The sequence below is a fragment of the Caloenas nicobarica genome, chromosome 2, assembly GCF_036013445.1.
Source record: "Caloenas nicobarica isolate bCalNic1 chromosome 2, bCalNic1.hap1, whole genome shotgun sequence".
NCBI classification, from domain to species: Eukaryota; Metazoa; Chordata; class Aves; order Columbiformes; family Columbidae; genus Caloenas; species Caloenas nicobarica.
Genome location: NC_088246.1, coordinates 135,046,443 through 135,071,449, shown reverse-complemented (window position 1 = coordinate 135,071,449; position 25,007 = coordinate 135,046,443). Strand labels below are relative to the sequence as shown.

General features: G+C 43.8%; 1 protein-coding gene across 2 annotated transcripts in view; it reads left to right on the top strand.

Moving 5' to 3' along the window:
- Positions 1–2,857: 2,857 nt before the first annotated feature.
- The window catches only part of ZNF704 (zinc finger protein 704), an 89,141-nt gene continuing 66,991 nt past the window's right edge, over positions 2,858–25,007 (top strand). For both annotated transcript variants that reach the window (XM_065627127.1, XM_065627129.1), the window contains exons 1-2: positions 2,858–3,139; positions 22,643–22,890. In XM_065627127.1, the coding sequence (XP_065483199.1) occupies positions 2,858–3,139; positions 22,643–22,890 (530 nt within the window). The remainder of the gene's footprint in view (positions 3,140–22,642; positions 22,891–25,007) is intronic.

Here is a 25,007-nt window from a genome sequence, read left to right as displayed (position 1 = left end):
GTCCTGCTCTGCTTTGCGAGCTGAGGGGCCATGACACGCTGGAGTCCTGGGGGAGAAGAGGCAGCATCCTGGAGATCCTGGAGGACGGAGCAACCTCCTGCAGGCAGGCAGGCAGGCCTGGGATGTGTTACGTGTCCTTAAGAACCTGTCTGAGCCTCTCTTCTCTTCCTCCTGTCTCCATGCTTCCAAACCAGAACAGCCAGTTAGTAATTTTTAAAACGATTATTGTTCAACTGGCAACTAAAGGCCTCATTATTGGTTCACAACCTCTGCTTTTTTGTTCACCCACCAAACCTCAGGGCAAGAGGCTTCACGTTGGCTGTACCTGTTAGCAGGTCCCTGATGTACACAGACAAAAGGGTTGAATAAAGAGTTCAACTAGAGGCTGCAGTGCGAGGTGTCACGGAAGAGAACAGATGTGTCTGTGCAAGGCCAATTATCCTTTATCGTCACTATTTTCTGGAAGACATCCTTTGGTCTCCATTCAGTGATTTGCAGTGTTCATACTAGCACATATAATCCAGTTCAGTGACAACACATTCAGTGCATATAATTTCTAATTCTGATTCCATTCTTGCTACAATTAAAACATACAGACCTTTGAAAAACTCAGTGAAGTCTCTCAACATTTGTCCCAGTGTGCAGCAGATAGGAATGGAACCATCAATGAAGTTATTATAATTCGTGTAACTGTGAACACAGGCCACTACAGAAGATCACCATTAGATGTAGGTGATATTCAAATGATACAAAATATTTCAAATACTTATAATACTAGGAGGTATTTGAATTATTTCATTTCTATTCCCTTGAGGTATGAGTATGAAGGAACTGAGAATACCATTTAAACTCATGGTGGAATTCACATTTAAGGCAAAACTGAAGCGTAACTTTTTGTCATACCTAAACCTTAATTCTGAACATTGTTTAGAAATAAAACTAAAAAGCATTTAGTCTTGTTTGGTTTTTGTTTGGTTGGTTGGTTAATTTGGTTTGGGTTTTTTGTTCGCTTATTCTTTCTTCCACAAATCTATCTTTTATGCAACATCAGATTCAAAAAACATGATTGATCCGCTAATCAGGTATCAAGAAGCTACATACTTGTGCGGTGGCAGGAAAAAAGCCTGAACATCTCGTGGCAGCATGTGTCAGCAGCTTTGAGTGCTGTTCTGCTGTGAGACGGGCTGACCTGCCAGTGCGGTGCAGCTGATCAAAGCCACAGTAAAACATCTGGAAACATCACTTTTAGATGCGTGGGGAAATACTACTGGAAGATCTAATACACTGGAATTTGCCAGTGATGCTCTTGTGGATTTTCCCCAGAGATGCACAGTCTCTGGAAACCTTGAAAGGATGAATGATAACAATGGGTTTGTGCAGCTGGGTTGGGAAAATTGAAACAAATTCCATAGTTACACACGAAAAGTAACTTCATCATTTCATTAAGAATGGGTACTGTATTATCTAGAGTTTCTTGCACAGAAAGTGCTGCATGCTGTATTTTAAAATGAGTTATTACTTTTTGACATAGACAAATAAACCTAGCTTTAGAGGTGAAGCTTGGCTCCATGCTGACATATGATGTGTACATTTGGCCTGTTGGCATGTCTCTAAAACAGAACGGATGGGGAGAAAAGTACCAAACACTGAAAAGGGCATTACTGTAATTCACTTGTAAATGTAAAAGAATCACAGAATCACAGAATGTTAGGGATTGGAAGGGAACCTTGAAAGATCATCTAGTCCAATCCTTCTGCCGGAGCAGGAACACCTATACATATATGGCTCAAAAATAACATATAAATGCAGACTTAAAACTTATTTATAGCGGAAAAGGTTAGAAAAAGCATGTAACAACCCTAAGAATAACTAAATTATTTCAGGAGGCTTTAATAAATGGTACAGAAGCCTGTAAGAAATGTAAATGGTGACTGCAATATCTTCAAACTTGGTTTTGAAACAAAGTGATTTAATTTAAAAAACTTTTTAGAAAGGCATTTTAAACCTTAAAGTGCAGTAGTACTACAATTTAAACTGGAATTTTTTTCCCTACCACTCCTGGGTAGTTTTCTCCACAACAGGCTGTATATAGATCTGCTTCAATTTTTCATCCCGAAAAAGCCCAGTCTTTTCTCAGCTTCCCCCTCCCCGCGAAAAGAAAAAAAAGAGCTCATTTTGTTTCTATTTCAGATAGTTTTGGGGAAAGGTTAAATAATTTCGTGTCACCCATGCCCGAGACGTCTGGCAGCCCGTCCCGCATGCGGAGGCTGCCGGGCAGCCCCGGCCCTCCTGCCGTTTGAACCGCCGAAGCGCCGGCGGGGGCGGGCCGGCAGGGACGGACCGGCACCCCGCTCCCCGCCGCCGGGCCGGGCCGAAGCAGGTGGGCGGCGGGGGCCGGCGCCGCTCCGCAGGGAAACCCGCCCGCGGGTGCGGGCGCGGGCGGAGGCAGCGCGGCCCCGCGCAGCGCCTGGCGGAGCCGCGGTCGGCGGGAATCCAGTCCGGGTTTTGGTGCCGGGGACCAGCGGCAGCGAGGAAGGGCGAGCGGGAGCGGACCCCACGCCGCGCCCGACAGCCGGGCCGGGCGGGCAGGCCGGTGGAGGAGGACGAGGAGGAGGAGGAGGAGGAGGAGGGCGGCGGGAGCAGGTGGGCGAGCGGCGGGGCGGCCGCGCCGGTACCGGGCCCGCCTCGCCGCGGGCCCCCATGGCCGCGGCGCGCCCGGCGCACACACCCACCGCCTTCCCCCGGTGAGCGCCGCCGCCGCCCCCTTGGGCTCGGCGCTGCCGCTGCGCGCCCGCGGCGGGGCCGCTGCCCGCAGCCGGGGCTGAGCGCGGCGGGAGCCGGGCCGGGCGGAGGCACCATGCAGGCGCGGCGCTTGGCCAAGCGCTCCAGCATGGGCAGCCGGCGGCTGAGCGCGGGGCCGGCGGCTGCGCAGGCGGACGGGGTCCGGCCCCCCAAGCCCGAGAGCGCCTGGAGGCCGCCCCGGCGGGAGGGCTCTGCCGCGGCGCTGGAGGAGGAGGACGAAGACGAGGACGTGGTGGTGGAGGTGGAGGAAGAAGAGGAGGAGGAGGAGGGCGGCCTGGGGAGTCCCCCCCCGGCGCTGACCGGCCACGGCAAGGGCCCCCTCCGGGGGAGCCTGAAGGTGCGTCCCGGGAGGGCGCGGGCGGGAGCGGGGCGGTGGCGGCAGCCGCCCGGCCCGGCTCGCTGCCAGTGAAGGGGCCCGGGCGGGGGTGCCGGGGCGGTGGGGCGGGGCAGGCCGAGCCGGCCGGTGCCCCGGGGCGGTGGTGGGGGCGGCCGCTGTGCCCCGCCCCGGCCGGGCGGCCTGCGGCTGGCGGCGGGGCTGGGAGCGGGCTGGCGGCGGGGCGGCCCCGGGCGGGGCCGGGTGCGGACGGGCCCGCGCTCGACAAGCCCCGCGGGAAGCGCTGCCCGCTGCGGCGGGCCGGCTCCGGAGCGCCGGGGGCTGGCGGTGCGGGCAGCTGCGCGGCTCGAAGGGGGCGTGCGTGGGGAGTCGCCGGTGTCTCAAGTAGTTTGAGTGCTGAGAATAAAGACTTGGCAGGGTACGGTGCGCGGCAGCGGGTGTTCAGGCCGGCCGTTTGCACGGAGGTCTTTTTCAAAACTAGAGTCGCACCTGACGGGGTGCGCGGGTTACCCGGTGTTGGGCAGGGCACTGGAGCCTCCTGCAAGGAGGGGTGGCCGTGGTAAGGACACCTGGGTGGGCGAGTTGGGAAAAGTTTCTGGAGGCAGCAGTGCTGTGTGGGGCCGGACTCAAATCCCATCGATGTGTGCTCGGGCAGTCCTCTGAATTTGGTGCCTTTTGGAGAAACCTGCTGAATGCTCTCAGGCTGAGATCCCATGGACTCAGGCTTAGTTATTTTATCATAAGGGGCTTTCTGTAATTATCTTTCTCTTGGGATAACCCAGACAGTAGGGTTGAGTCTGACTGTAGGTCTACGGAGGCTCATGTCATAGGTGTGCACTGGCTATGGAAGATAAGTGTGTGTCTAAGTTTAAATGGTATCCATTTGCAGTGATGTTTTCTTTTATAAATCTAGATAGTGATTCTTACTTAACAAGATCAGGCTTGACCTAGCAGTAGAGCCATGTTACTGCTAGGGTCTTCCCTGCATCCACAGAAGAAAATCAGAAAAGGAAACCAAACCAAACAACAGAAAAATTCATAAAGGAAAGCAGCAGCAGAAATACAAGTTATCCTCGTATTGCTTCAGAGCAAGTTTGATATAGCATTAACAGGATAGATCTGACCCAGGTGGGTCATGGGGCCCTGTCCATCTAGCTCTTCAGTGAGTCTGTCAAAGGCCACAAGATGTGGTTGTGGTCCGGATGGGTCAGACCGTCCATGCTACTGAGGCCTGACAGACTGGGTAACTTTGTTGCTACAAAACCTTTTGGCACTCGACCCGTAGCCTAAGGATGAAAGGCACCATAATGGGTTTCTGGTCCCATCAGTCTCCCCATCGCACTGAAATTCCAAATGGTAAAGAAATCTTAGCAAAATTTCCCCTGTGTACATAATAGGTAAAAAGTGCAAAATTCTCAAATGGAGCACAATAATGGGAAATACCAGCAGGATTACATAGGTATAATCTGCATATAACATGGGTTTTGGAGTGTAGTCTGTCAGCCCTCTGCACATTTTCAAGTAGTAGGTCTGTTAGTAAAATTCAGGTCACTGGTATTTCTCTTTTGCATTGAAGACTATATGTGCATGTGAGAACATCATGCCTGCATGTATGTACTTCCCTGGATGGTAAATCTGCCTCATAAATGAGATGAGTGGAGTAATGTCTATCGAGCTACTTTTAGTACATAATAAACCATCAAGTCACCTGCAGCATTGTAGTTCAGTAACCAGGTGCAGGTATTTACATTCTTTGGAAGAACATTTCTAACCATCATGACATGCTTATTTTTTGCTTCCACTATACTTTTGAGTACTAGAAACTAAGAAAAGTGCTATAATTTAACATTTTTTAAAAATTTCTTTGCTTTCTGTATATTTCTTTAGAGATCGTTAGTGTAGGAGTACATAAAGCTTAATATAAGGATTCTTCCAAGGCAACAGATTAAATGTGAGAAAAGTGGCCATGAGACAAACGCAGAGGACTAACTGCAATGCTGCAGGAGGGTAATAGGGCTGGCACAGTCTGGCTGTGGTTTGTCAAATGGGATTCCTGCCAAAGAAAGAACTAGCATGGAGTCAGCAGAGTTTGACTCCCAGACCTGGCCTTCTGAGTTGGGGTTTGGGAGCAAAGTGAGTCATAAATTGTTGCCAGTGTCCAATACCCTTCAGAACAAGAGACATCCTGAAGAGCTCCAGCATTTAATCAGACTTGAAATCAAAGTGGTCTAGGTGCTGGTTTGGCAGTATACACTATTCAGATAATGCAATTAAAAAGCAGGATGCGACGTTTTGGTGTGTGATATAGATTCAGATGATGCACATGTACACTTGATGTCTGGACCTTGGGTGAAATGGCATTTTAAAGCTGGAGGTTTCATGTGCACTTCATAAAGTCATTTCCATGGAGTGGCTGTGATACACAGATCAATACATCATCGGGTCTGCAACAGAATTAGTATTTTTAAAAAGTGCCTGAGAATTTGGACCACTAGTAAGATGAAAAAGCTACCTGCACCATCAGGTCTCATAGCCATATTGTCTCCACCAGAAAGAAGTCCACTGTGTGCTTGGACCACTGGTGGTCTGGTTTTGACCCTCACTCTTCGGGGTGGGGGTAAAGAGACGGAAGTATTTTCTAAAATCTTATTTCTCCAATTTCTGAAGTCTTGGAAGGAGAGAACAGATATGACAAAAAAAAAAAAAAGAGAGAGACTGTTGGTCATGGGGAAGATACAAAAATTGCTTCTTTGTATTGCTGTAGCCACATAGGTGTCCAAGTGGAGGACACACTTTTTGCTCTCTCTTACCCCCTGCTGTTCTAATGCCAGGCTGGAAGAGGCATGAGTGTGCTGTGTAGCTGGTGGGTAATGGTAGGATAATGAGAGAGACTTTGAGGGCCTGTAAAGCCTTGTTGAGAAGTGCTGGAATTTCTTTTTTTTTGTCAGAACTAGTTCATTCATCTGTATAGGAAAACAAATAACACCCAGGTGCTGATTATACAGACTAATTTTGCATGTGAAACTCTTTCTGTATAACCTGTACTTGCTGTTTTGGTTGCATCTAGATGTCCAGCCATTTGAAATTAGATGAAAAAGAATAAATAGCCTAATTACCAGTACTTTGTCTTGAAGTGTGGATTAATTTGCAGTCCTGTTTATTTCATCTTTTGTATGGAGCTTGGTTCAGATACCACAAGCAGCCACGTGAGTACTGCGCTGGGGTTAATTCAGTCTGTGAAAACTGCTCTTTTTGGTGATATGGAGAGAAGGTTATGAAGTAGGGTCCATCTGTGATGCGGAGTTTATCTGGTACTTACAAGGAAGCCCCAGGGTGAGCCCCAGAGCTATGCTAATTTGCCTGTAAACCACGACAGCGATGTGACCGAGGATTTGCGCTGGTAATGAACATGGGCTTGTGATAACTTCCCAAGATGGTGCAATGTTTTCTCTACTTTTATAAATAGTAAATGGGTTAGTGGTTTCTTCTGTTTAGCCCAGTTGAGCTACTACTTGGTCTCCAGCCCAGTTTCTGTCCCCAGGCTTGAAGTATGGACACAGGACATTTCTAACCCGTCTGACTATGGGGACAGCTCCTGTTCCTCAAGCATTATGTTGCTGTGGTCTCTGCGCTTTACCATAAACACTCGTGAAATTAGCCATTCCAGGTATTGGCTTGTGTGCGAGTGCTTCTTGGTAGTTCAGAAGGATGCATTTCCTGCAAATGGATTTGTTTCTGCAAATATGCAGCTCCCAAAATCATGGGAAATGAACAGAAGAAAAGACCCTGAGAGCTGTGCTGCAACTCTGGAGGAACATGAAAGCCCAAGCTACATAAACAAGGTTTCAGCTTCATGCCCATTGGGCTCAGTTTTGCTCACCTTGTGAAGTAGAATTTGCACCAAGTACAAAGTACAGAGCACTTGCAAGTCTCTGCTAAAGGTTTTGGAGCAGGGGTGGCAGATGTCGGTAGAGTTAATCCAGTAATAAGTGCGCTCTTGGACATGATGGGGTTTTTTAGGTTGGTTTTGAGTTGTGTTTGGTTGTGTTTGTGGTGTTTTGTTGTTGTGGTGGTTTGTTTGTTTGTTTTAAGTTTCAGAGTTTGTCTGAAAGAACTCAGTTGCCTGTTATTTGCGTGCGTTGTTTGGCTGGGTTATATTCTCTCTGCTCCTTGGAGCCTTTTCTCTGCATTCTTTCCAAAGCCAGGTGTGAATTCATTGTCATCATTTGAATCAAAGTTTCAGCTTTACTGTTTGAGTGGATTATAGGTTCGTCTTGGGCAAAACAAACTTATTTTTTGCTTGATTAGCAATGTGCTATTTAATTTAGATTTCATATGTGCATGCAATTATATTTTAACAGGCAATTTGCAAAATGCACATTTCAAATACCAGATTCACTTAGTGGTGGAGAGATCTCAAAGGCACGCTAGAAACTTGCATACTAAATGAAGAGTAAACTGAAATGTTCCCTCTCATTCCGGTTAATAATGATAAAGGTATTTTTATAAATACTAATAGCTATTATAACACTAGGACTCATGTTCTGGTCTTGGAGCCGGATCCTTTTAGGCTAGGCTGTGTAGTGTAACCCTGTGCTACTCTCTTCTGTGAAGTTGAAGAGTAACACAAGAGATAACGAATGGAGGCTGATGGACTGTTGAGAGCAACTAAAGGGCAAGATCAGGGAGGCAGTTTAACACCAGCGGTTTAGCCATGTTTTTGTAAATTGATAAAAATTATTAATTTTTATATTTCAAATTTCATTCCATTTCTTATAGTCCTTGAGTGAAAACCTGGCTAGTGAAGTTGGTGTGGAAACTGGACTAGACTTGGGATTTTTTTCTTCCTTATTAAAAAGATTTAAAATGGGTTTTTTACAATATAGATTAGTGGAGGCAGAGCTGATGGCGGTCAGATTGTAATAAGTTTTTCTTCTCCACTCTCCCATAATAAAGAATGAATGGGAGTAATTTCTGAGGATATCTGATGTAACCTTTTGTTTGTTGGACACAGACCAAGCATAACCACTTTGCCGTGAAAAGGAATTGTGTTAGAAAACTGTACTATGTGAGAATAAAAAGGTAGAGTGGAGCCATTAGCAGTTTTGATAATTATTTCCTAGACTGTTTTCAGTGTAGCCTGAGTTCAACTGAGAATGATCGGTTGGCTGCCTTCAGGTATGCAGTGTGTACCAGTAGAGATGTACTACTCAGTCTTTATCACAGAATCGCAGAGTGGTTGAGGTGAGAAGGGACCTCTGGAGGTCATCTTGTCCAACCCTCCTGCTCAAGCAGGGACACCTGGAGCTGATTGCCCAGGACCATGACCAGGTGACTTTTGAATATCTCCAAGGATGGAGAATCCACAACCTCCCTGGGCAACCTGTGTCAGTGCTCAGTCACCTTCACAGGGAAAAAGTGTTTCCTGATGTTCAGAGGGAATCTCCTGTGTTTCAGATTGTGCCCATTGCCCCTGATCCTGTTACTGGGCACCACTGGAAAGGGCCTGGATGTTTCTTCTTTGCACCTTCCCTTCGGTTATTTATGGACACTGATAAGATCCCTCCCAAGCCTCCTCTTTTCCAGGGTGAACAGTCCCAGCTCTCTCAGCCTTTCCTCACCATTGCCATAGTCCTTTGCTGGACTTCCTCCAGTATGTCCGTGTCTCTCTGGTACTGGGGATCCCAGAACTTGACCCAGCACTCCAGATGTGTCCTCACCAGTGCTGAGCAGAGCGGCAGGATTGCCTCTTTCCATGTGCTGGTCATACTTTGTCTAATGCAGCCCAGGACATCACTTGTTGCCTTTGCTGCAAGAGCACATTGCTGGCTCATGTTCAACTTAGTGTCCACCAGCACCCCCAGGGCTTTTTTACAAAGCTGTTTTCCAACAGGGTGGCCCACAGCATGTACTGGTGCCTGGGCTTGTTCCTCCACAGGTGCAGGTTTTTGTACTTGGTGAACTTCCTGAGGTTCTTGTTGCCTCATTTCTGCCCGTTGAGGTTCCTCTGGATGGCAGCACAACCCTCTAGCGTATCAGCCACTCCTCCCATTTTTGTGTCATCTGAAAACTTGCTGAGGCTGCACTCTGCCACATCATCCATATCATTAATAAAGATGTTGAACAGGACTGGATCCAGTAGTGACCCCAGGGGTACACCACCATTTACTGGCCTCCAGCTAGGCTTTGTGCCACGGATCAACAGCCCTTGGGCCCAGCCACTCAGCCAGGTTTCAGTCCACCTCACTGCCTGTTCATCCAGCCTGTGTATCAACAGCTTGTCTGTGAGGATGTTAGGGGAGATGGTGTTAAAAGCCTTCCTGAAGTCTAGATAGAGGATATCCACTGCTCTCCCCTCATCTACCAGGCCAGTCATTTTGTCCTAGAAGTTCATCAGGCTGGCCAAGCATGACTTGCCCTTGGTGAAGCAATACTGACAACTCCCAGTAATTTTCTTGTCCTTCATATGCCTGGAAATGGTTTCCGGGATTAGCTTATCTGTCACCTTCATGGGGATCAAGGTGAATCTGACCAGCCTGTAGTTCCATGGATCTTCCTACTTTGAGATAAAAGTGGTGGTTTTTTTGAATCTGAAAACTAAGTATAAAGAAAGTGCTTTTCATGGTCTGGTAATTAACATTTGTAATGTGCCCTATGACCGCTGCGGATGCATGGACCATCTGTGCCTTTCCTGTCCCTGTATTATTCCAACCTTGCTTCTGACCCAAGGCTACGGAGATGCCTAATGGTCCTGTAGGTCACCTTTGAACCCTCTAGTCCTACTCTGTGTTTTCTCAGCTGCTAGATTAGAAATTTCAGTTATATGAGAGCACCAAAGAGATCTTAGCATATCGTGGGATAAATCCATGCTTCAGACTGTGCCACTTGGCTGTCTTGGAGATGAGAGTTTTGCTGCTTGGGCAGGAGGGAACGTGCTGGTCCTGGCTGGTGTCTGATCTGTAAGTACTGCTGTGGATTAAGCAATGATACTTTTCTTTCCCCCTCAGAATGAGAGTGCCCATTGGCTTTGTAATAGTTTTGAGTGATTTATTGAATTGCATATTTCTAAAAACTGTGAGCAACTTGACTGTTCCTGTTGCTTGAGGCCAGCCCAAAGACTGCAGGATGGTAGGCTAAGAGAGAAATGCTTTTTAGCATTTTTGTTTATTTGCAAAAATTGAACAGAAAATGTAAAGTGAATAAAAAGAGCGTGCACTAGCTCCTGTGGTGATCAGCTTCGATTTCATGGACTTGTGTTGACGTTTTTCACTATAGCATGTTGCTGAGCAGAGCGTGTAGGAATTTAATGTTACCGCTGCTGCTGAACAGTCTGTGGTGGGATCACTTTCACTGCTCTGACATGGTGCCAAACTTCCCAATCACAAACGATGATTGCGGTGACATTTGTCTCATTGTGTTAAAAAGTACATGTGTGGGTGGTATTTGTTGTTTGACAACAAAACTAATGAAGACAGGAAACTGAACAACTTCTGTTGCTTGAACTTTGGATAAAAATACAGATCTTTTAAATCTCGTTATTGCAAAAGGTAAAGGATCAAACTTCCATAAAATCCTGAGCCAGCTGGAGTTGATGGGGGGAAAAAAAAATAAAGCTAATTTAGGCAGATTTGGGATTTCAGCCTAATTACGTAACCACAAGTGTGAGTCCATTAGTGTCGCAAAACTTTTCCACAGCGGTTGTAATAATTTTTAAGTATTACTTCATACTATAGGACATTATACACTGGACACAGAATAAGAGGGAAGGTAAAACGCCTCAGTGATTAGATACCGAAGGGTGAAATTATATAGCTCATCATTTTACTATCTTTAATGTATTTTTTAACATAGTGGATAAAAGGTTACTTGAACTTGAGATAGGCAGTGCAATTATGACAAGAAGTCGTAAGACTGGATGGTTACTTAAATTTTCTTTTTCTGCTTCAGCAGATACAGTGGCTAATGCCTGCATCATACTGACATACAGAACAAATTTTACAATCATCTTCTATAAACTGGACTTTTTAAAGCCGGCGAGCAAAACATTTGAGCCAACCTGATCTTTTATATATACATGCATATCCCTTTGAAGTGGCTCAAAAGAGCTATCTTTGAATGAAAAAAATGCTTTTGGCCTCATATTTCTCAACAAGTCTCTCTTTTTTAATGTAATTGTGACAAATGTAAGTACCGCCAAAGGAAAAAAAAAATCTTATTTTTCCCTGTAAAATACTTCTAAAGAGAATACTGCAATGCAGTTCTTGCTGCTTTTACAGTCTAGGTTAGCGGTGGTTCCTCTGTAGGTTGTGGTCCATAAGGCCATGGGAAGTGGTCCTCACCTGGCTTTGGGCTTGGTTGTTTTTCAGGTTCTTTGTGAAGGCTCTTCTCCCTCAAGACATCGTTGTATCCCTCTAGTTTGCAAGTGGTTTGCTAGAGGGGTGGTTTCTAGAGTGGCTGAGGAAAAGAAGGTCACGTTTGGCCTTCGCAGGTTTCTACTGGTGTTGTTTCATTGCTTCCAGGGATAATGAGATGAAACTCTGTGATACCACTTCTCTGTGTAGTCAGACCCAAAAATAAACTCATTTTTTGACACCCCTCCCACTCTGAACAGGAAAACTGGTAAATGTTTTTATCTGGAGCCTAACATAGCTTTGGGAGAATCTCTTTACTGGGGGCAACACTCCTTGCTTGTTCACCTCCTCTGAAGGACTGGGCTTTCTGCTTCCAGACTCAAGATCAGTTAGAGGAGATGAGGATGTGTGCTTAATTATGACCTAGTAATAAATATCTCCTCTAGGCTCTCAGCTTCAGGGGTCAGCACTGGCCCTTGAAGCTTTCATTCACAGTTCCTGTTTCATTCAGAAATTACAGCAGTTGGATACATCTGTGAATTACCTTGGTTTAATTTCAATTAAATCCCATAATTTAAACAAAACAAAACAAAATGAGGTCTCTTTGTTCCCAGGATGTTAAGGCAAATGGATTATATTTCTATACCCTTTAAACTGATCTAAGATCTGCATTGTCTCATCTTGGCTGACTGCATTCAAAGTCAGACAATTGATTCTGACCTTAGAAATCTGACACCTCTCTGTACCTTATTTGCAAGAGATCTTGAAAATAAAGCAAATCTGTTTTTTATTTTCAGTAGGCATACTCTGCTCTGTATTTCTATCCAGACAGAGCAGGAGGGCTTTCAAATGCAGATGAACTGAACAAATGTTTCTTACTGAGGAGCAGTGAGGCAGCATTTCCAAAACCTTCTACTGAGTGTGGGGAGTCCCCCACTGCCTCTTGTATGTTCTGATTTTTGGGAGCTCTGCTTGCTTGATCCTGAATGAGATGATAGAAGTGATGATATTTCTCCCTTCTGCTTTGAACCACTTCCATACTTACTGATCTCAAACGACCAGCAAATGAAAAGACAAACGAGTTGAGCTTCATACATCTTCAGCAATTGTCTTGAAATAGTTGAAATTAAATATATTTTATTTGCACATGAAATTTGGGAAATACAGGCCAGATTGATATTTCTGTCCGTAAGACAGTCCATACACAAGGCTGTATGAAACTCCTTAAACTGTTGTGTACAGCTTCTCAATGTAGACAGAATCAAAATTAGGGGTGGCAAAACCAAGAGATGCTTTTCCGCTATCTTGTAAGACTTTCTTTGCATCTCTTACAGTTGGAAAAATTACTATTTCAGAGGAAATAGATGTTCATAGGCATACCACAGAAAACACTCTGATGTGAGGTTTCCAAGCTTGAGCCAGTGCGGTAAGAACACCTGATACGATGATGCCCACTGATTACAGCTTGTAATTACAACCAGTCACCTTATAGAAATAAGAACAAAAAAGTTAGTTTGAACTTCCCTGCTACCCTGCATTAGCACACTTGTTTTTTATCTCCAGTTCCAGGTTTTTTTAAACGTTCCCAGAGGTGACCAGCAAGACCCAGGTGTGTCCTCCTCTTGTGCCCTTCGGTGCTCTTGGCCAGCCCAGGGCACACGTTTCCAGTCCCTCCGCTGTCCTGTGCCTGTCCCCAGCTCGCCCTGCCAGCACTGGGCACCGCTTTTGCCACAGCAGAGACGAGGGGACCCTCCTGCCTGGCGGGCTCCCTTCCCGCCTGCACGGCGCTGCCAGGAAAGGTGATAATTGGTTTCGTTCGTTTTAATCTCACTGTTTGTGAAACCAGTAACTGGGAGAGCAGTTAGGGCTGCCCGTTCCTGGCCAGCCGAGCCCTTTTTAGCCTGGTGCAGTACCCAGGTGCTGGATGTTCAGCAAAGCTTTAAGTGCAGCAACAGGAATGCTAATGAAAAATGAACCTGTTCTTTGCGAATATTCTGCTTGCCTTCTGTTTAAGGCTTTCCAAGGTAGCTTCTTAATTTTCGGATGTTTAGAGGCAACGTGTTTCTGGGCTAGCAGGGTTTGCAGAGCGGTGATGGTAAGTCACCCACTTGTGTGCACAGCATCCAAAATACAGGGCATGGGTTATTTATTTGAGACTTAAATGTTGCAACCAAGCTTTGAAGGTGTACGTGTTCAATAGTTAGCATTAATATTTGGTAACTGTTACTAATTGGTATCTGATTATCTTAGAAGTCATGTCATGTACTTTTCTGTAAGGGACTTACTGGGGCTGTGTATAGGATGGGAAAGGGAGCTGCCATGCTTTCACATCTTCATCCCTTTGTTCATGTGGTGGAGAAAAAAAGGGCCAAATACCTCTGAAACATTTTTGTTTAGACCTGAAAAAGGTGTATGGCAAAGGCCATGGAGTCCCAGTGTTCCTTTTTGTCTCCCTCTGTAGTCTTAGAAACCAGTTTTAATAACATCTGTGGTTCTCGTGCGAGTTAGTGCAGAATTTCAGATGTCACAAATTGGTCGTTTTTCTGTTTCGGTTACAAAAGGTACTTGGATGGGTACTGAATTTCAAATATGGGAGTGAAAGTTTCTGTCATTCGTCTACATGGATGCTGTATAATTCAGAACCACCTTAGGCCTGTGCTGGGGTATATGCTTTTTTGTAGATGGGTTATATTTAGCCAGATAAACACTGTCATACATGTGATAATGAAAGGGTAGAAACTTCTTGCTGACTCCAGTTCTTGCTGCCTAACACCATACTGTGAATCCAAGCAACATAAGTGTTTAGGTTTGTATTTTAATATCTAGAAAATAAATATTCTGAACAGTTTTGTATATTCAGTCAATTGGTGAAGATAGGGACTTCGTCCTAGCCTGGCTGAATATGAATACTACATTGCTATATATCGTAAAGAACACTTAGAGCAACCTTAAAATGCATCATCTTCTGTATTATTAGAGAGCAGCAGTTCACAAATGGTTAGAGTGATTAGATTGGCATGGCTTATGTGTAATGAGCAACCGCTGGTGAAGCAAGTAATTAAATGCAAAGTATACTCGAAAATGCAATAATACATTGAAATTCAGGGCAGGTTATTTCCAAGCATCATTGCAAGAATTTGTCTTATCTCTTTGTCTTCCAGTATGAATAGAGATTTCTGGTGAAATGGAAATTCAATGGATTCTTTCCTTCCGGTGAGGATGCTGTTTTGGGATGGCAAAGATTAGAGCCTTTTTACATAAAAGCTCTGTTATAGGAACTGGAACTAGAAATACTGTACGAAGCAGTAAGAATAAACCAAAACATCTGTCCTTTGGGGAATTTAATTTAAATATTTTTTACTTGTATGTTGTTATTTTGGTACTAAGTTCAGTGTTTCTCCTTGCTGTTTGTTGTATTTTGCTGTGAACTTTACTCCTGATTTCTTTCTTGTTCAGGAAAGTAGCTTATCCTTGTCCCTAGAACATAGCCTAGCTGTTCAGGCTGGCCTGAAAAGAGTCTTGCCGTTATTGAGCTCTTGTTTCAGCTGAACTTTTAAAATGTGGATCATATTAAATATATACATTTCATTATTGTTTTCTATTAATAGGCTAGGCTAAAATATATTGATTCCTTCTTTTGTTTTCCCCATTGAGCTGCATATTTGTTCTGTAGTGGATCAAAAATGTTGCTAAAGCCTTGTTTAAAAAACAATGCTGTGACTTTTGTTTTCTTACCAGATGGGAGCTTTATTGGCATTCCCCAACACTTAGCATGCTTACATCTATTTCAGAAAATGGAAAGAGATAGTCACAAAGTCAGAATGGAAAAATTGTTTATAAAAAACCAACAGTTATACAGTAGATCGGCAGTTGCTAAACCATTTCGTAGCTATTGGTGTTTTTTTAAATTGGTGTTTAATCAAAATTAAACTGATTACATAGTATATCAGATGGAAATAAAAAATCCTCATCCAGAACTGTGTCTTATTGAACAACCTTATTGTGTTAATACTGTACTTAGGCCTAGGACTCACAGTTAAAGTTATTTATCTATTGACAATTCAAATTTATCCAGAATTGGAGCAGCGTGTTGGATGACTGCTGTTGGGGTGGGGTTTTTTGTATGTGTTTTTTAATTAGCGTGTTCCGGCCTCCCCCTCACCCCTTCTCCCCCCAGCCTGGAAAGCAGCCACTGTGGCCTGTGGGGATCCTGTTGTTTTTGGAATGAACAGACACTGGGGTTGAGTCCAATTGTGGTGGCCTGTAGCGCGAGTAAAGGAAGTGTAACTTTACAATTTGAGGGGGAAAAGGAAGTTTGTACAAAAATGGAAACAAGGCAGTGGCATCAGGATTAAGATAAGGTGTTTTGTTTTGTTTTTGGTTTTTTTTAACAGCTAGTTTCCCAAAGCATATTCCCAGTAGCTTTTTTTTTTTTTAATAGGGAATTTTGGATACAGTCAATTTCTGTACAGATACTTCCCTCCACCCTCATAAAATACTTTTAATGTTTTTTAAAGGTACTTTTTTATTGTTGTTGTAAAACGAGCTCTCTTATCTGTATGAACAAAACACAATGGCACCGCGTAGGCCGTAGTTGCAAGATTATTTAGTTTACCCAGGCCTCTAGGAATCAGACTGCACATAGAGGAGATTTTCTCAGACATCTCAGTCCTTCCAGGCTCCCGGCAGACACATGGGGAGAAGCTGGAGTTAGGTGGTGTCCCCTGCGCGGATGGGGGGAGCTGGCTGGGCTCCGGCTGCCGCCTGGCAGCCTGACACAGCCCCTGTTTGCTGGGCCGCTCCTTGGCAGGCAGACGCGATCACACGCCTGGCCAGATCTTCTTCAGCTGGCGTGAATCGCCGTAGCTTCGTCGAGGACACTGCAGCGAGTCCCAGGGTTGGAGGCGGTGCCGCTGGGGTGAGTGATCACAGAATCACAGAATGTCAGGGGTTGGAAGGGACCTCAAAAGATGATCCAGTCCAATCCCCCTGCCGGAGCAGGAACACCCAGATGAGGTTACACAGGAGGCGTCCAGGCGGGTTTTGAATGTCTCCAGAGAAGGAGACTCCACAACCTCCCTGGGCAGCCTGTTCCAGTGTTCTGTCACCCTCACCGTGAAGAAGTTTCTTCTCAAATTTAAATGGAACCTCCTGTGTTCCAGTTTATACCCATTGCCCCTTGTCTTATCATTGGTTGTCACCGAGAAGAGCCGATGCTCTTTTTTATTGGTGTAAACTGAGCGATGCTCGGGGCTGGGCAGCTGCCTTCTGCTGGGGCGCTTCCATCACACCCAGTGCCCCTGCCCAGCTCCTCATCGGTGCATCAGCCCTCGAGTTGTTCATAAAACTGATAGTGAAGTAGGCATGGGGTGTGGCGTGGCAATTCTTTCAACAGTTGTTGCCGTCTGTCTGTGGCGACCATTCCAAAGCCTGTTAAAAATGAAGTCTGCGCTTCTAGTGTGCCCACCTGGATCCACAAGTGCTGCACAAAAAAAAAAAAAAAAAAAAAATTGAGAGAACACAGGTGGGAGTCAGTTTTAACAGTTGAAGGCATATTTCTATACATTTGGGTCACATACAGGTAAATGATGCTAATATTCTTGGGCATTTAATACTTTCCATTTTATAGGAAACACAGACATCTTAATGCCTGTTAAGTGCTAGTGAACTAGTTGAAAATAAATAACTTCAGGTTTTAAGCAACAATGCCCAAGAAGCAAGGGAAGATGCTAAAGCCCAGTCAGATTGTACTCAAGAGGTGACATATATAGTCTCTGTATTTGCATATAGATACGATAGGTCTACTTGTTCTACTGTTTGCTGATCGTTTGACTAGGCAGTTCAATACTGAGCTGTCTGTTTGATCAATATTTTTTTTTTTGCTGTTTAGGGCAAAATCCAAGCTGAAATTTAACTGAAATTAGAGAAGACTGAAGTTTGACTGCAATGTGAGGATCTTATCAGAATGTACTTTTGGGCATAACAAAAATCAACTGCAGATAAGTTAAGGTCTAAACTATTGAAAAATTGCGGTCTTCACATCGTCCGTAAAGAATGAAGAAAAATTTCTCTAAATCCTCAAAATTTCTGTCAATGTTGAGTGTGCTTTAATTTGGGCAGGACTTCATTGCAATGCATGGGCTTGATTGAGGTGTGTGGAGTTGAGAACTGGCAACTTGATTATGACAAGATACCATCAAGTACCAGTTTCTTTAGGCAGGTTAAGATGGCTTTTGCAATGAAAAATTATTAATTTAGTGCTGAAAATAGTAACTGTGGTTAGCTGTCACGTAGAATATTAAACTTCTTGATTTAAATAATAATAATGAATCAACCCAAAACTTTAAGTTAAAAGTAAAACCTTCAGCCTAAATATATACCATTGTCCTGACAACTTCAAAACAGAAACTAAGTTGCTCCTGGTTTTGTTTAATTTTCTGTTTTATTAAAAGCAAGCAATGACTTTCAGTTTTTGCAGGAAGATTGCCAGAGTCCTGGCTGAAGCAGCACCTGTCTGTGTGTGCTGGAGCAGGGCTGGCACAGCACAGTGCTGTTGTTCCAGGTGAGTGACTATTTCAGAATGAGCAAGGGAAGACCACTCTGTGACCCAGCTCTTGCCTTTGCAGAAGTTCATGGAAATGGTCATGCTACTAGGTGTTGAAAACTCAGAGGAGAGTGAGTGGGAAGGCCAGTGCTTGCTGAGAAGCAGTGGAAGGAGTAAAGCTGGATACAACCCCAAACGTGAGCTCTGGGGAGGAAGGTGCTGGTAATACTGAGCTGTTGGTACCAAGCGGCAGCATGTCAGAATTTTCCTTTGCCCAATGGTGGTGGGAGGAAAGTTGCCGAAGGCAGGTGAGGGTAACTGCAGACAGAAACAAAGCTAGTTTTTTTAAAGTCTGTGGATCCTTTATAACTCCTGTTTCTGTGACTGAACTTCCAAGCGATGTTGGTTGCCTGAGGCCAGGTTGCAAAGGACTTGGTTGAAAGTAAGCCGAAGGTTGCTAATGGCTTAAGGGTGAAAATATGCAATGAATTCCATAGAAAAACAATTAGCCTATTATAAAATGGCTTGTATGAGCAGTAATTAATCAGTGCATGGAAAAAACTCTTAAGTTTTTTATCAGCAGTTGATACTGGGAGCAATAAGGTGGCAAATAAGGAGGTGTGATGACAAGAAAAGCCACACCATTAAGGAACAACATAATCGTGCAGTTTGAGAACAACTAAGGAGAGAGAAATGTGAAGTGTTGGAAATAAGCTGAAATAAATTGATGTTACGGTGTTAACAGCTGGCTGTCTGCAAGACAGGCTGTGTCTGCTTGGACTAGACCTTCCAAGAATTTTATTCTGAAATGTGATGGACTCTAGAGGACACCCACAAGCCCTAAAGTGGTTAAAAGAATATGGAGGATCTGTGTGTGGAGGGAGGAGGGGGAAGTTAGTGATAAGCTGTGACAGAACAGTTAACTTATCTGGAAAGATATATTGGCAATTGTCCATGTTATCTCTGAACTGTGAGTGATGGAGAAGCAGAGCTTGAAAGCAGAGAGGTCGTGGTGGTTAATCAATTTGTTTGCCACAAAGGGAGAAACCTGATCAGTCCAGTGACTGTGGCCCTTGTCGCTCCCCACATCAAAGGCTGCTTGTGCAGGTGGTTGGATTTCCAGCAAAAGACCCCGTTACCCTTCCAGGTAGGGCAGGTGTCTCAAGTGGAAATGGCTTCTGTAGACATGGATGAATTAAAATAGAAAAACTGCCTATGGAGCAGAAGAAAGCTACTGGAGAGTGGCCACCAAGGGAAACTTGTCTTTCTCATGTGATCTCCAGCTTTTAAAGCAGAAAAGATTTAGAAAGAGGTTAATGTTCTCAAGCATCTGTTGAAACTGAGGGAGAAAAAGAAGGTTAGTACAAGCATTGAGTATGTCTGTTTCTGGTGATGTAGCCAAAGGACCTGAACTGCTTGGCAGCAGCTCTGCAACCTGAGCACTTGCTTCTGTGGTATTTGTCATTCCTCACTTCAATACGCTTGCTTGGGGCCAGCTATTAATTATGGCATGCTGACATATGAAAACCAAGCTGTTATTTGAATATATTTGAACTGGATGTGAATTAATTTTGATACATATGAATAGATTATCTGGTATCACATTACAAGTATTATGCTCTTTATGTTTGTGGGCTTTATTTGCACAGCTGTAGTCTGAGTCTGCAACCTTTTGTTATCGCTATTTAGGTCTGTAAAGAACACTTAATAATGTATGGCACAATATGTTTGCTGAAGTTGAGTAAAGTATTACAGTTCCATAGCTTGAGAATTTTCTTTTTCCTCCTTTGGTAAAGTCATGGATTTAGTGGGTTAAAAAAAAGTTAAAATATCCCTGTGATTACCATGTTCAGTCTGGCATTGGAGAGTATGGAAGGAGGGAGTTCTGCTCCTCTCCCATGCCCTCGGTGCTTTCTCTCCTAAGGGTTGTACAGAGCGAGGAAGAAACAGCTGGGTCCTGCCTTGTATGTGTGCGCACCAGCACCCAACCAGCCGTGCACCAGCACCCTAATAACTGTGCACCAGCACCCTACCAACCATGCAGCAGCACCCTACTGTGCACAGCGGATGTAGCTGCTCTTGCCCCATGCGGCTCCGTCCTCTGCACCAGATAAAGTGTAAATCCTGGGGATGGAGGAAAAGATATGTGGCCGTGGAAGACCATATGGCAGTGGTGGGGATGGAATTCAAGTCTTATACGTACCTTCTTTTGGCATTATATGATTTCTAGGGTCTGGATATTGGAACTTGGCTGGTTTGGGGCTTTTTTTTTCTTCTTTTTTTTGCTTTAGTGTGTCACTTCTAAATCAATTTTGATGAAAACTGAAGGCAGCTCAGCATCTGTTAAGATCCTCAGACCCTCAAAAAGGGCTTACTCTGAATCTAAGTTTTTTAAAAAATAATCTTTAAATCATAATTCAATTTATATTGTTCATATGTCTTCTCCTAATTCTGTGCGATCACATGCTGACTGTTTTGTCTTCCATGCAGATTTTCTTGGTAATGTGTCATCTGTTTGTGTGTGAAGAAGTGTAAAATGACTAATTCTTCCTACTATTTACATTCATAAAGTGACAATTCTAGTTTTGTTCTTGAAGCAACTGCTAAAAGCCCTTCTGTGGAAACACTAGAATGAGACAATTAAATCATCGGTCCTAAGTATTTGTGCGTTAGCGATGACATGTCCTTTACAGAAAAAAACCCCAAAATTACTTTGGCAAGATTGTCTTTCCTGTTGAACTCTTAAAATAGTTTGCAGCGTTTTTATACTTGTCAAGGTTTGAAAGCTATAAACAGGGAGATTTGTAGGGAGAGGAATATATTTTTATTTATTTTTATGCATAAACACACACAGACATTAATTTTTTTTGACAATGAAAAGGAGGAGGCATAAGCTGGAAGAGTTCACATAGGAGTTTCAGCTTCCTGGTGCTGTTACTATCTGAGGGTGACACAGCTTGGAATTTCTCCACTGTAAAGATCAGCAATAACTTACAGTAACTTACAAGTATCTAAAAATCCAGTTTGCAAGTCCTAGAAGGTGTCTGGATTTCTCCAAGGTCGTGCATGGAAGTGCCTCTGCGCAAGGTGTTTATCAATATCTCCAGGGTGGATGCCAAGAGGATGGGACCAGACTCCTTTCAGTGGTGCCCAATGATAGGATGACGGGCAATGGGCACAGACTGAAGCACAGGAAATTCCATCTGAATATGAGGAGAAACTTCTTTACTTTGAGGGTGCCAGAGCACTGGAACAGGCTGCCCAGAGAGGTTGTGGAGTCTCCTTCTCTGGAGACATTCAAAACCCGCCTGGACACATTCTTGTGCAACCTGCTCTGGGTGAAACTGCTTTAGCAGGTGGGTTGGACTAGATGATCTCCAGAGGTCCCTTCCAACCCCAGCCACTCTGTGGGTTATGTGGGACAAGCAGTCATTTGGTTGGGATGCATTTGGGTTGGCTGTGTGGGTTGGGTGGAGAGATTGCTGCCCTGGGGCATCTCCTGGACTTCTGGCAAGTTAGCAGTTCAGGCTCCTGGTATTAAAAGCACAGATATCTAGAAATAACTGTGTTAACAGATGCTTCTGATAGGCTTTGTCTCTTCCACATGTGTTCCCACAGACGTGAGAAAGCTGGGGGGCTGGAGGAGCTCTGCTGATGTACGGCAAGGGGAGAGGCTGATGATGGCCTGTGAGATGGGTCAGCCCTGTGAAGCTGAGGAAGCCTGGCTGACCAGGGAATGGTACTTCAGAAGAAAACTGAGATCCTGGGCTTTGTTTTGCTTGCTGGGAAGACAGAGCGGCTTGGTTCTGTTGGCCTTCAGTGTTCTTCGCTGCAACCCTGCAACAGTTTGCTTTATAAACACCAACACATTGCATTCTGAAGAGGTAGCTTGTTTGTTAAGATACCTATTTGCTCAGGAAGTCTTTGCTCATGGCAGGCAGCAGACCTGAAGATCTGTGAAGCACGGGCAGCCCAAGAGGCAGCCCGGCACTGTTCCTGTGTGTGTCGGTGCTCCCCACCGCTGGCTCTCAGTAGTGGGGCTGGCCAGGCTCCTCACGGGGACCCTGCTGGTGTTCCCTGCTCCACTTGGCCTTCTGGCAGCTGAGTTGGATTGTAGCGAATTGTTTTTCTGCTCTTGGAGAAACCCTCATTTACAAATATAGCTGTTAAAGAATCCAGTAAGTGGCTGTCAGAAGCACTTTAATTTCTTGGTTGCTTTTTATTTGGATAAATTCTGCCTTTTTTCCTGGAATTTTGTAAGGAGGGCAGCTAGGATGTCTTTTGCATTGTTATACAGCATAGATATGTATACATTAAATATATGTTGCATATACAGTGGTTTCTAATATTTCAATTCAACTACCTTTTTGATTTAGCATTAAGAGGTAACTGATTGCTTGATCAAATGGACAAGAATTGCTTATTTTGCTGGATAGTCTTCAATGCTGTTGAGAAATTAATGGTGATTTCAGAATTTATGAAGGGCAAAGAAATGGTATTCTCTGATTCAAAGAGCTAATTAGAAGGAAGTGCCTATGGGTATTGAGTTTTTCTCCCCCTACGTTTTAGGAGCATTAGACAGAAATTTAATAATTGCTTTTAATTTTACAGGCAGCCAGCATCAAGCGTGAAATGACCTTTCCTGCATTTCATCAGGAGGATGTAAAAAGTGACATCAGTCAAAAACTGCCAGACCAACAGTTTCTCCTGTTCACCGCAAAGGAGGAAGACTCAAAACCAGCAGAGACCAAAAAACCAAACAGAGCTCATGAGCATGAAAAGGAAAACACTCGTTCTGTTTGTCTTCTGGAACAGAAGCGCAAGGTTGTTTCTTCAAATATTGACGTGCCTCCAGCAAGGTAAGAAAAGTTGTGTATTGTTGTGGTGTGTGTGTTTTGTTTTAAGCTCTTTTTTTTTTTAAATGGCATGTTAGAGGCAAATTTGGTAAGCAGTACAATGGACTGATAAGACTAGTATTCGTGTCTAAGCAGTCCAAAGTCAATTACAACTCCACTACTTGAGAGATCTGCTAGAAAATTGAAAACACTAGTAGCAGAAACTGAGACCATCTGCAGTGTAGGACTTTGTATTGCTTTTGCAATGTTTTTGCTTTTATAATGTGCTGCAACAGAGGTACTTCCAGAAGAGGATGTGTCTTAATAGGAAGAAATTCTTGACCCAGCTTCACCCTGAGAAATAATCTTCTAAATTAGACATAGAATCATCTTACCTGCAAGCAATTTTTTTTACTGTCATACCTGCAGCCTTTTTATACTCTTGGGAGTGTGCGTAGTGAGGATGTAGTATCTTATGTTCCATTATATCTCTGTATAGATATACAGCTGGGCCATAATGTATTCTATGAAATGAATTAATAGGAAAAAGTAGCAAGGAAAGGCCAATGCAGGAAAATAAAATTTGTACAAAATGAGAATTTGGGGATTTTGGTATTACTTTTTAATTTTTTATTCCTCGAGGATCTGTTATGAATGCACATAAATATTTGTTTCTTCAGGATTGACATCTGGGCAGTCACACTTTTAATTATAAACTATAGCATATTATTTTGAGAAAAATAGTTGTTCTTTAATCTGAGATGTGACACAGCAAGACATTCAAGGTTTATTTGTCTATTTTCCTTCGTGATATATAAGTGGAATAATAGTAAGAGAAGGAGGAACTGGGAATTTCATACTGGCTAGTGATTTAAAGAGAAGGGAGTGAAAAATACAGTGTCTAGAACCTTGGACTTTGTGGAAGGACTTCACTGCTTTGAGAGAGAAAGGGAATGATTCCTGTAGGAATGCTGAAGTACAGAAGAGACATATTCAGTAATGCTAAACAGACTCACTTGTATCAATAGTGAAAAACTGACGTTGCAAGATGACAAGAGCTGTTTCTTTTTTCTTTTTGTCATTTGTTATTTTGTGTTACATGTTGGCATCAGTCTATCTGCAAAGATTTTTTTCCCAACCTGCCTGATAAGTTCAATTGCACATGATATTCACTGAAATGCCTTCAGAGTTTATAGTGCCACTCTCAAAATACGTAGTCAGATGGGATGTTTTCTTGGGTTTTTTGGTTCGTTTGCCTTCTAGAAAACAACATAAACCAGCAAGTTCTGCTATGTTGTTCAGAACAGGATGACTGTTGCTTTCTTCTGGTTATCACAGATGACACTTGTAAAAACTGCAGAGTTCACGAGCAGTTTAACAGGATTTTTTCCCCCCCACATATATCTAGTAAAAAGTGGTGCATTTAAAGCTTGAAAATGTTAGGATACTTATTTGCGATTTTCACCAGTAGTCAGCCCTGGAATGGCTGAGCCCTTCTCATTCATGCTTACGTGTCTCAAAGCAAATAGGATCATCAGAAAAGTCAGGGCAGCAGGGACCTTAGAAGTCATCTAGACCAACTTCCCCCTGCTCAAACCATGTTAGCATTTCCATTTTACGATTCAGGCTGCTAAGGTATGGGATTCAAGTGCACTTTTGTGTGGCTTCATGCACATAAGTCACCTCAAGAAGGCATCGAGCTCCACTTTTCTGTAACTGCAATATCATCCTTCTTTGGAGGGAGGGATGTTTTTTCACCAAGAATGAAAGGAGAATGAATAAACATCTTTAATGCATTATAAAGACTAATTCTGACACCAGTTGTGAGCATGAGATACTTGAAATGATAGGCAATGGGTTCATTTGCAAAGGTGTCGTCTAAAATTGCTTGTTGTTCCTGTGCTTTGTTGTGAACAGAAAAATTATCATATTAGGTTGTTGCATGTTTTCAGGCATGCAGGTTGAGCTGCTGCATTAGAATTAGAGAATGAAGTAGAAAACAAACCTAGAGTCTAAATTTGGTAGTATGATAAACATCTTGGTCGCTATTGCTAAGTTCTGAGGACAAGTTTAAGTTTCCCTTTTGATCTGAGGTGATTTATTGGGCCATTTATCCATAGGGGACAGGAAGAGCATTAAAA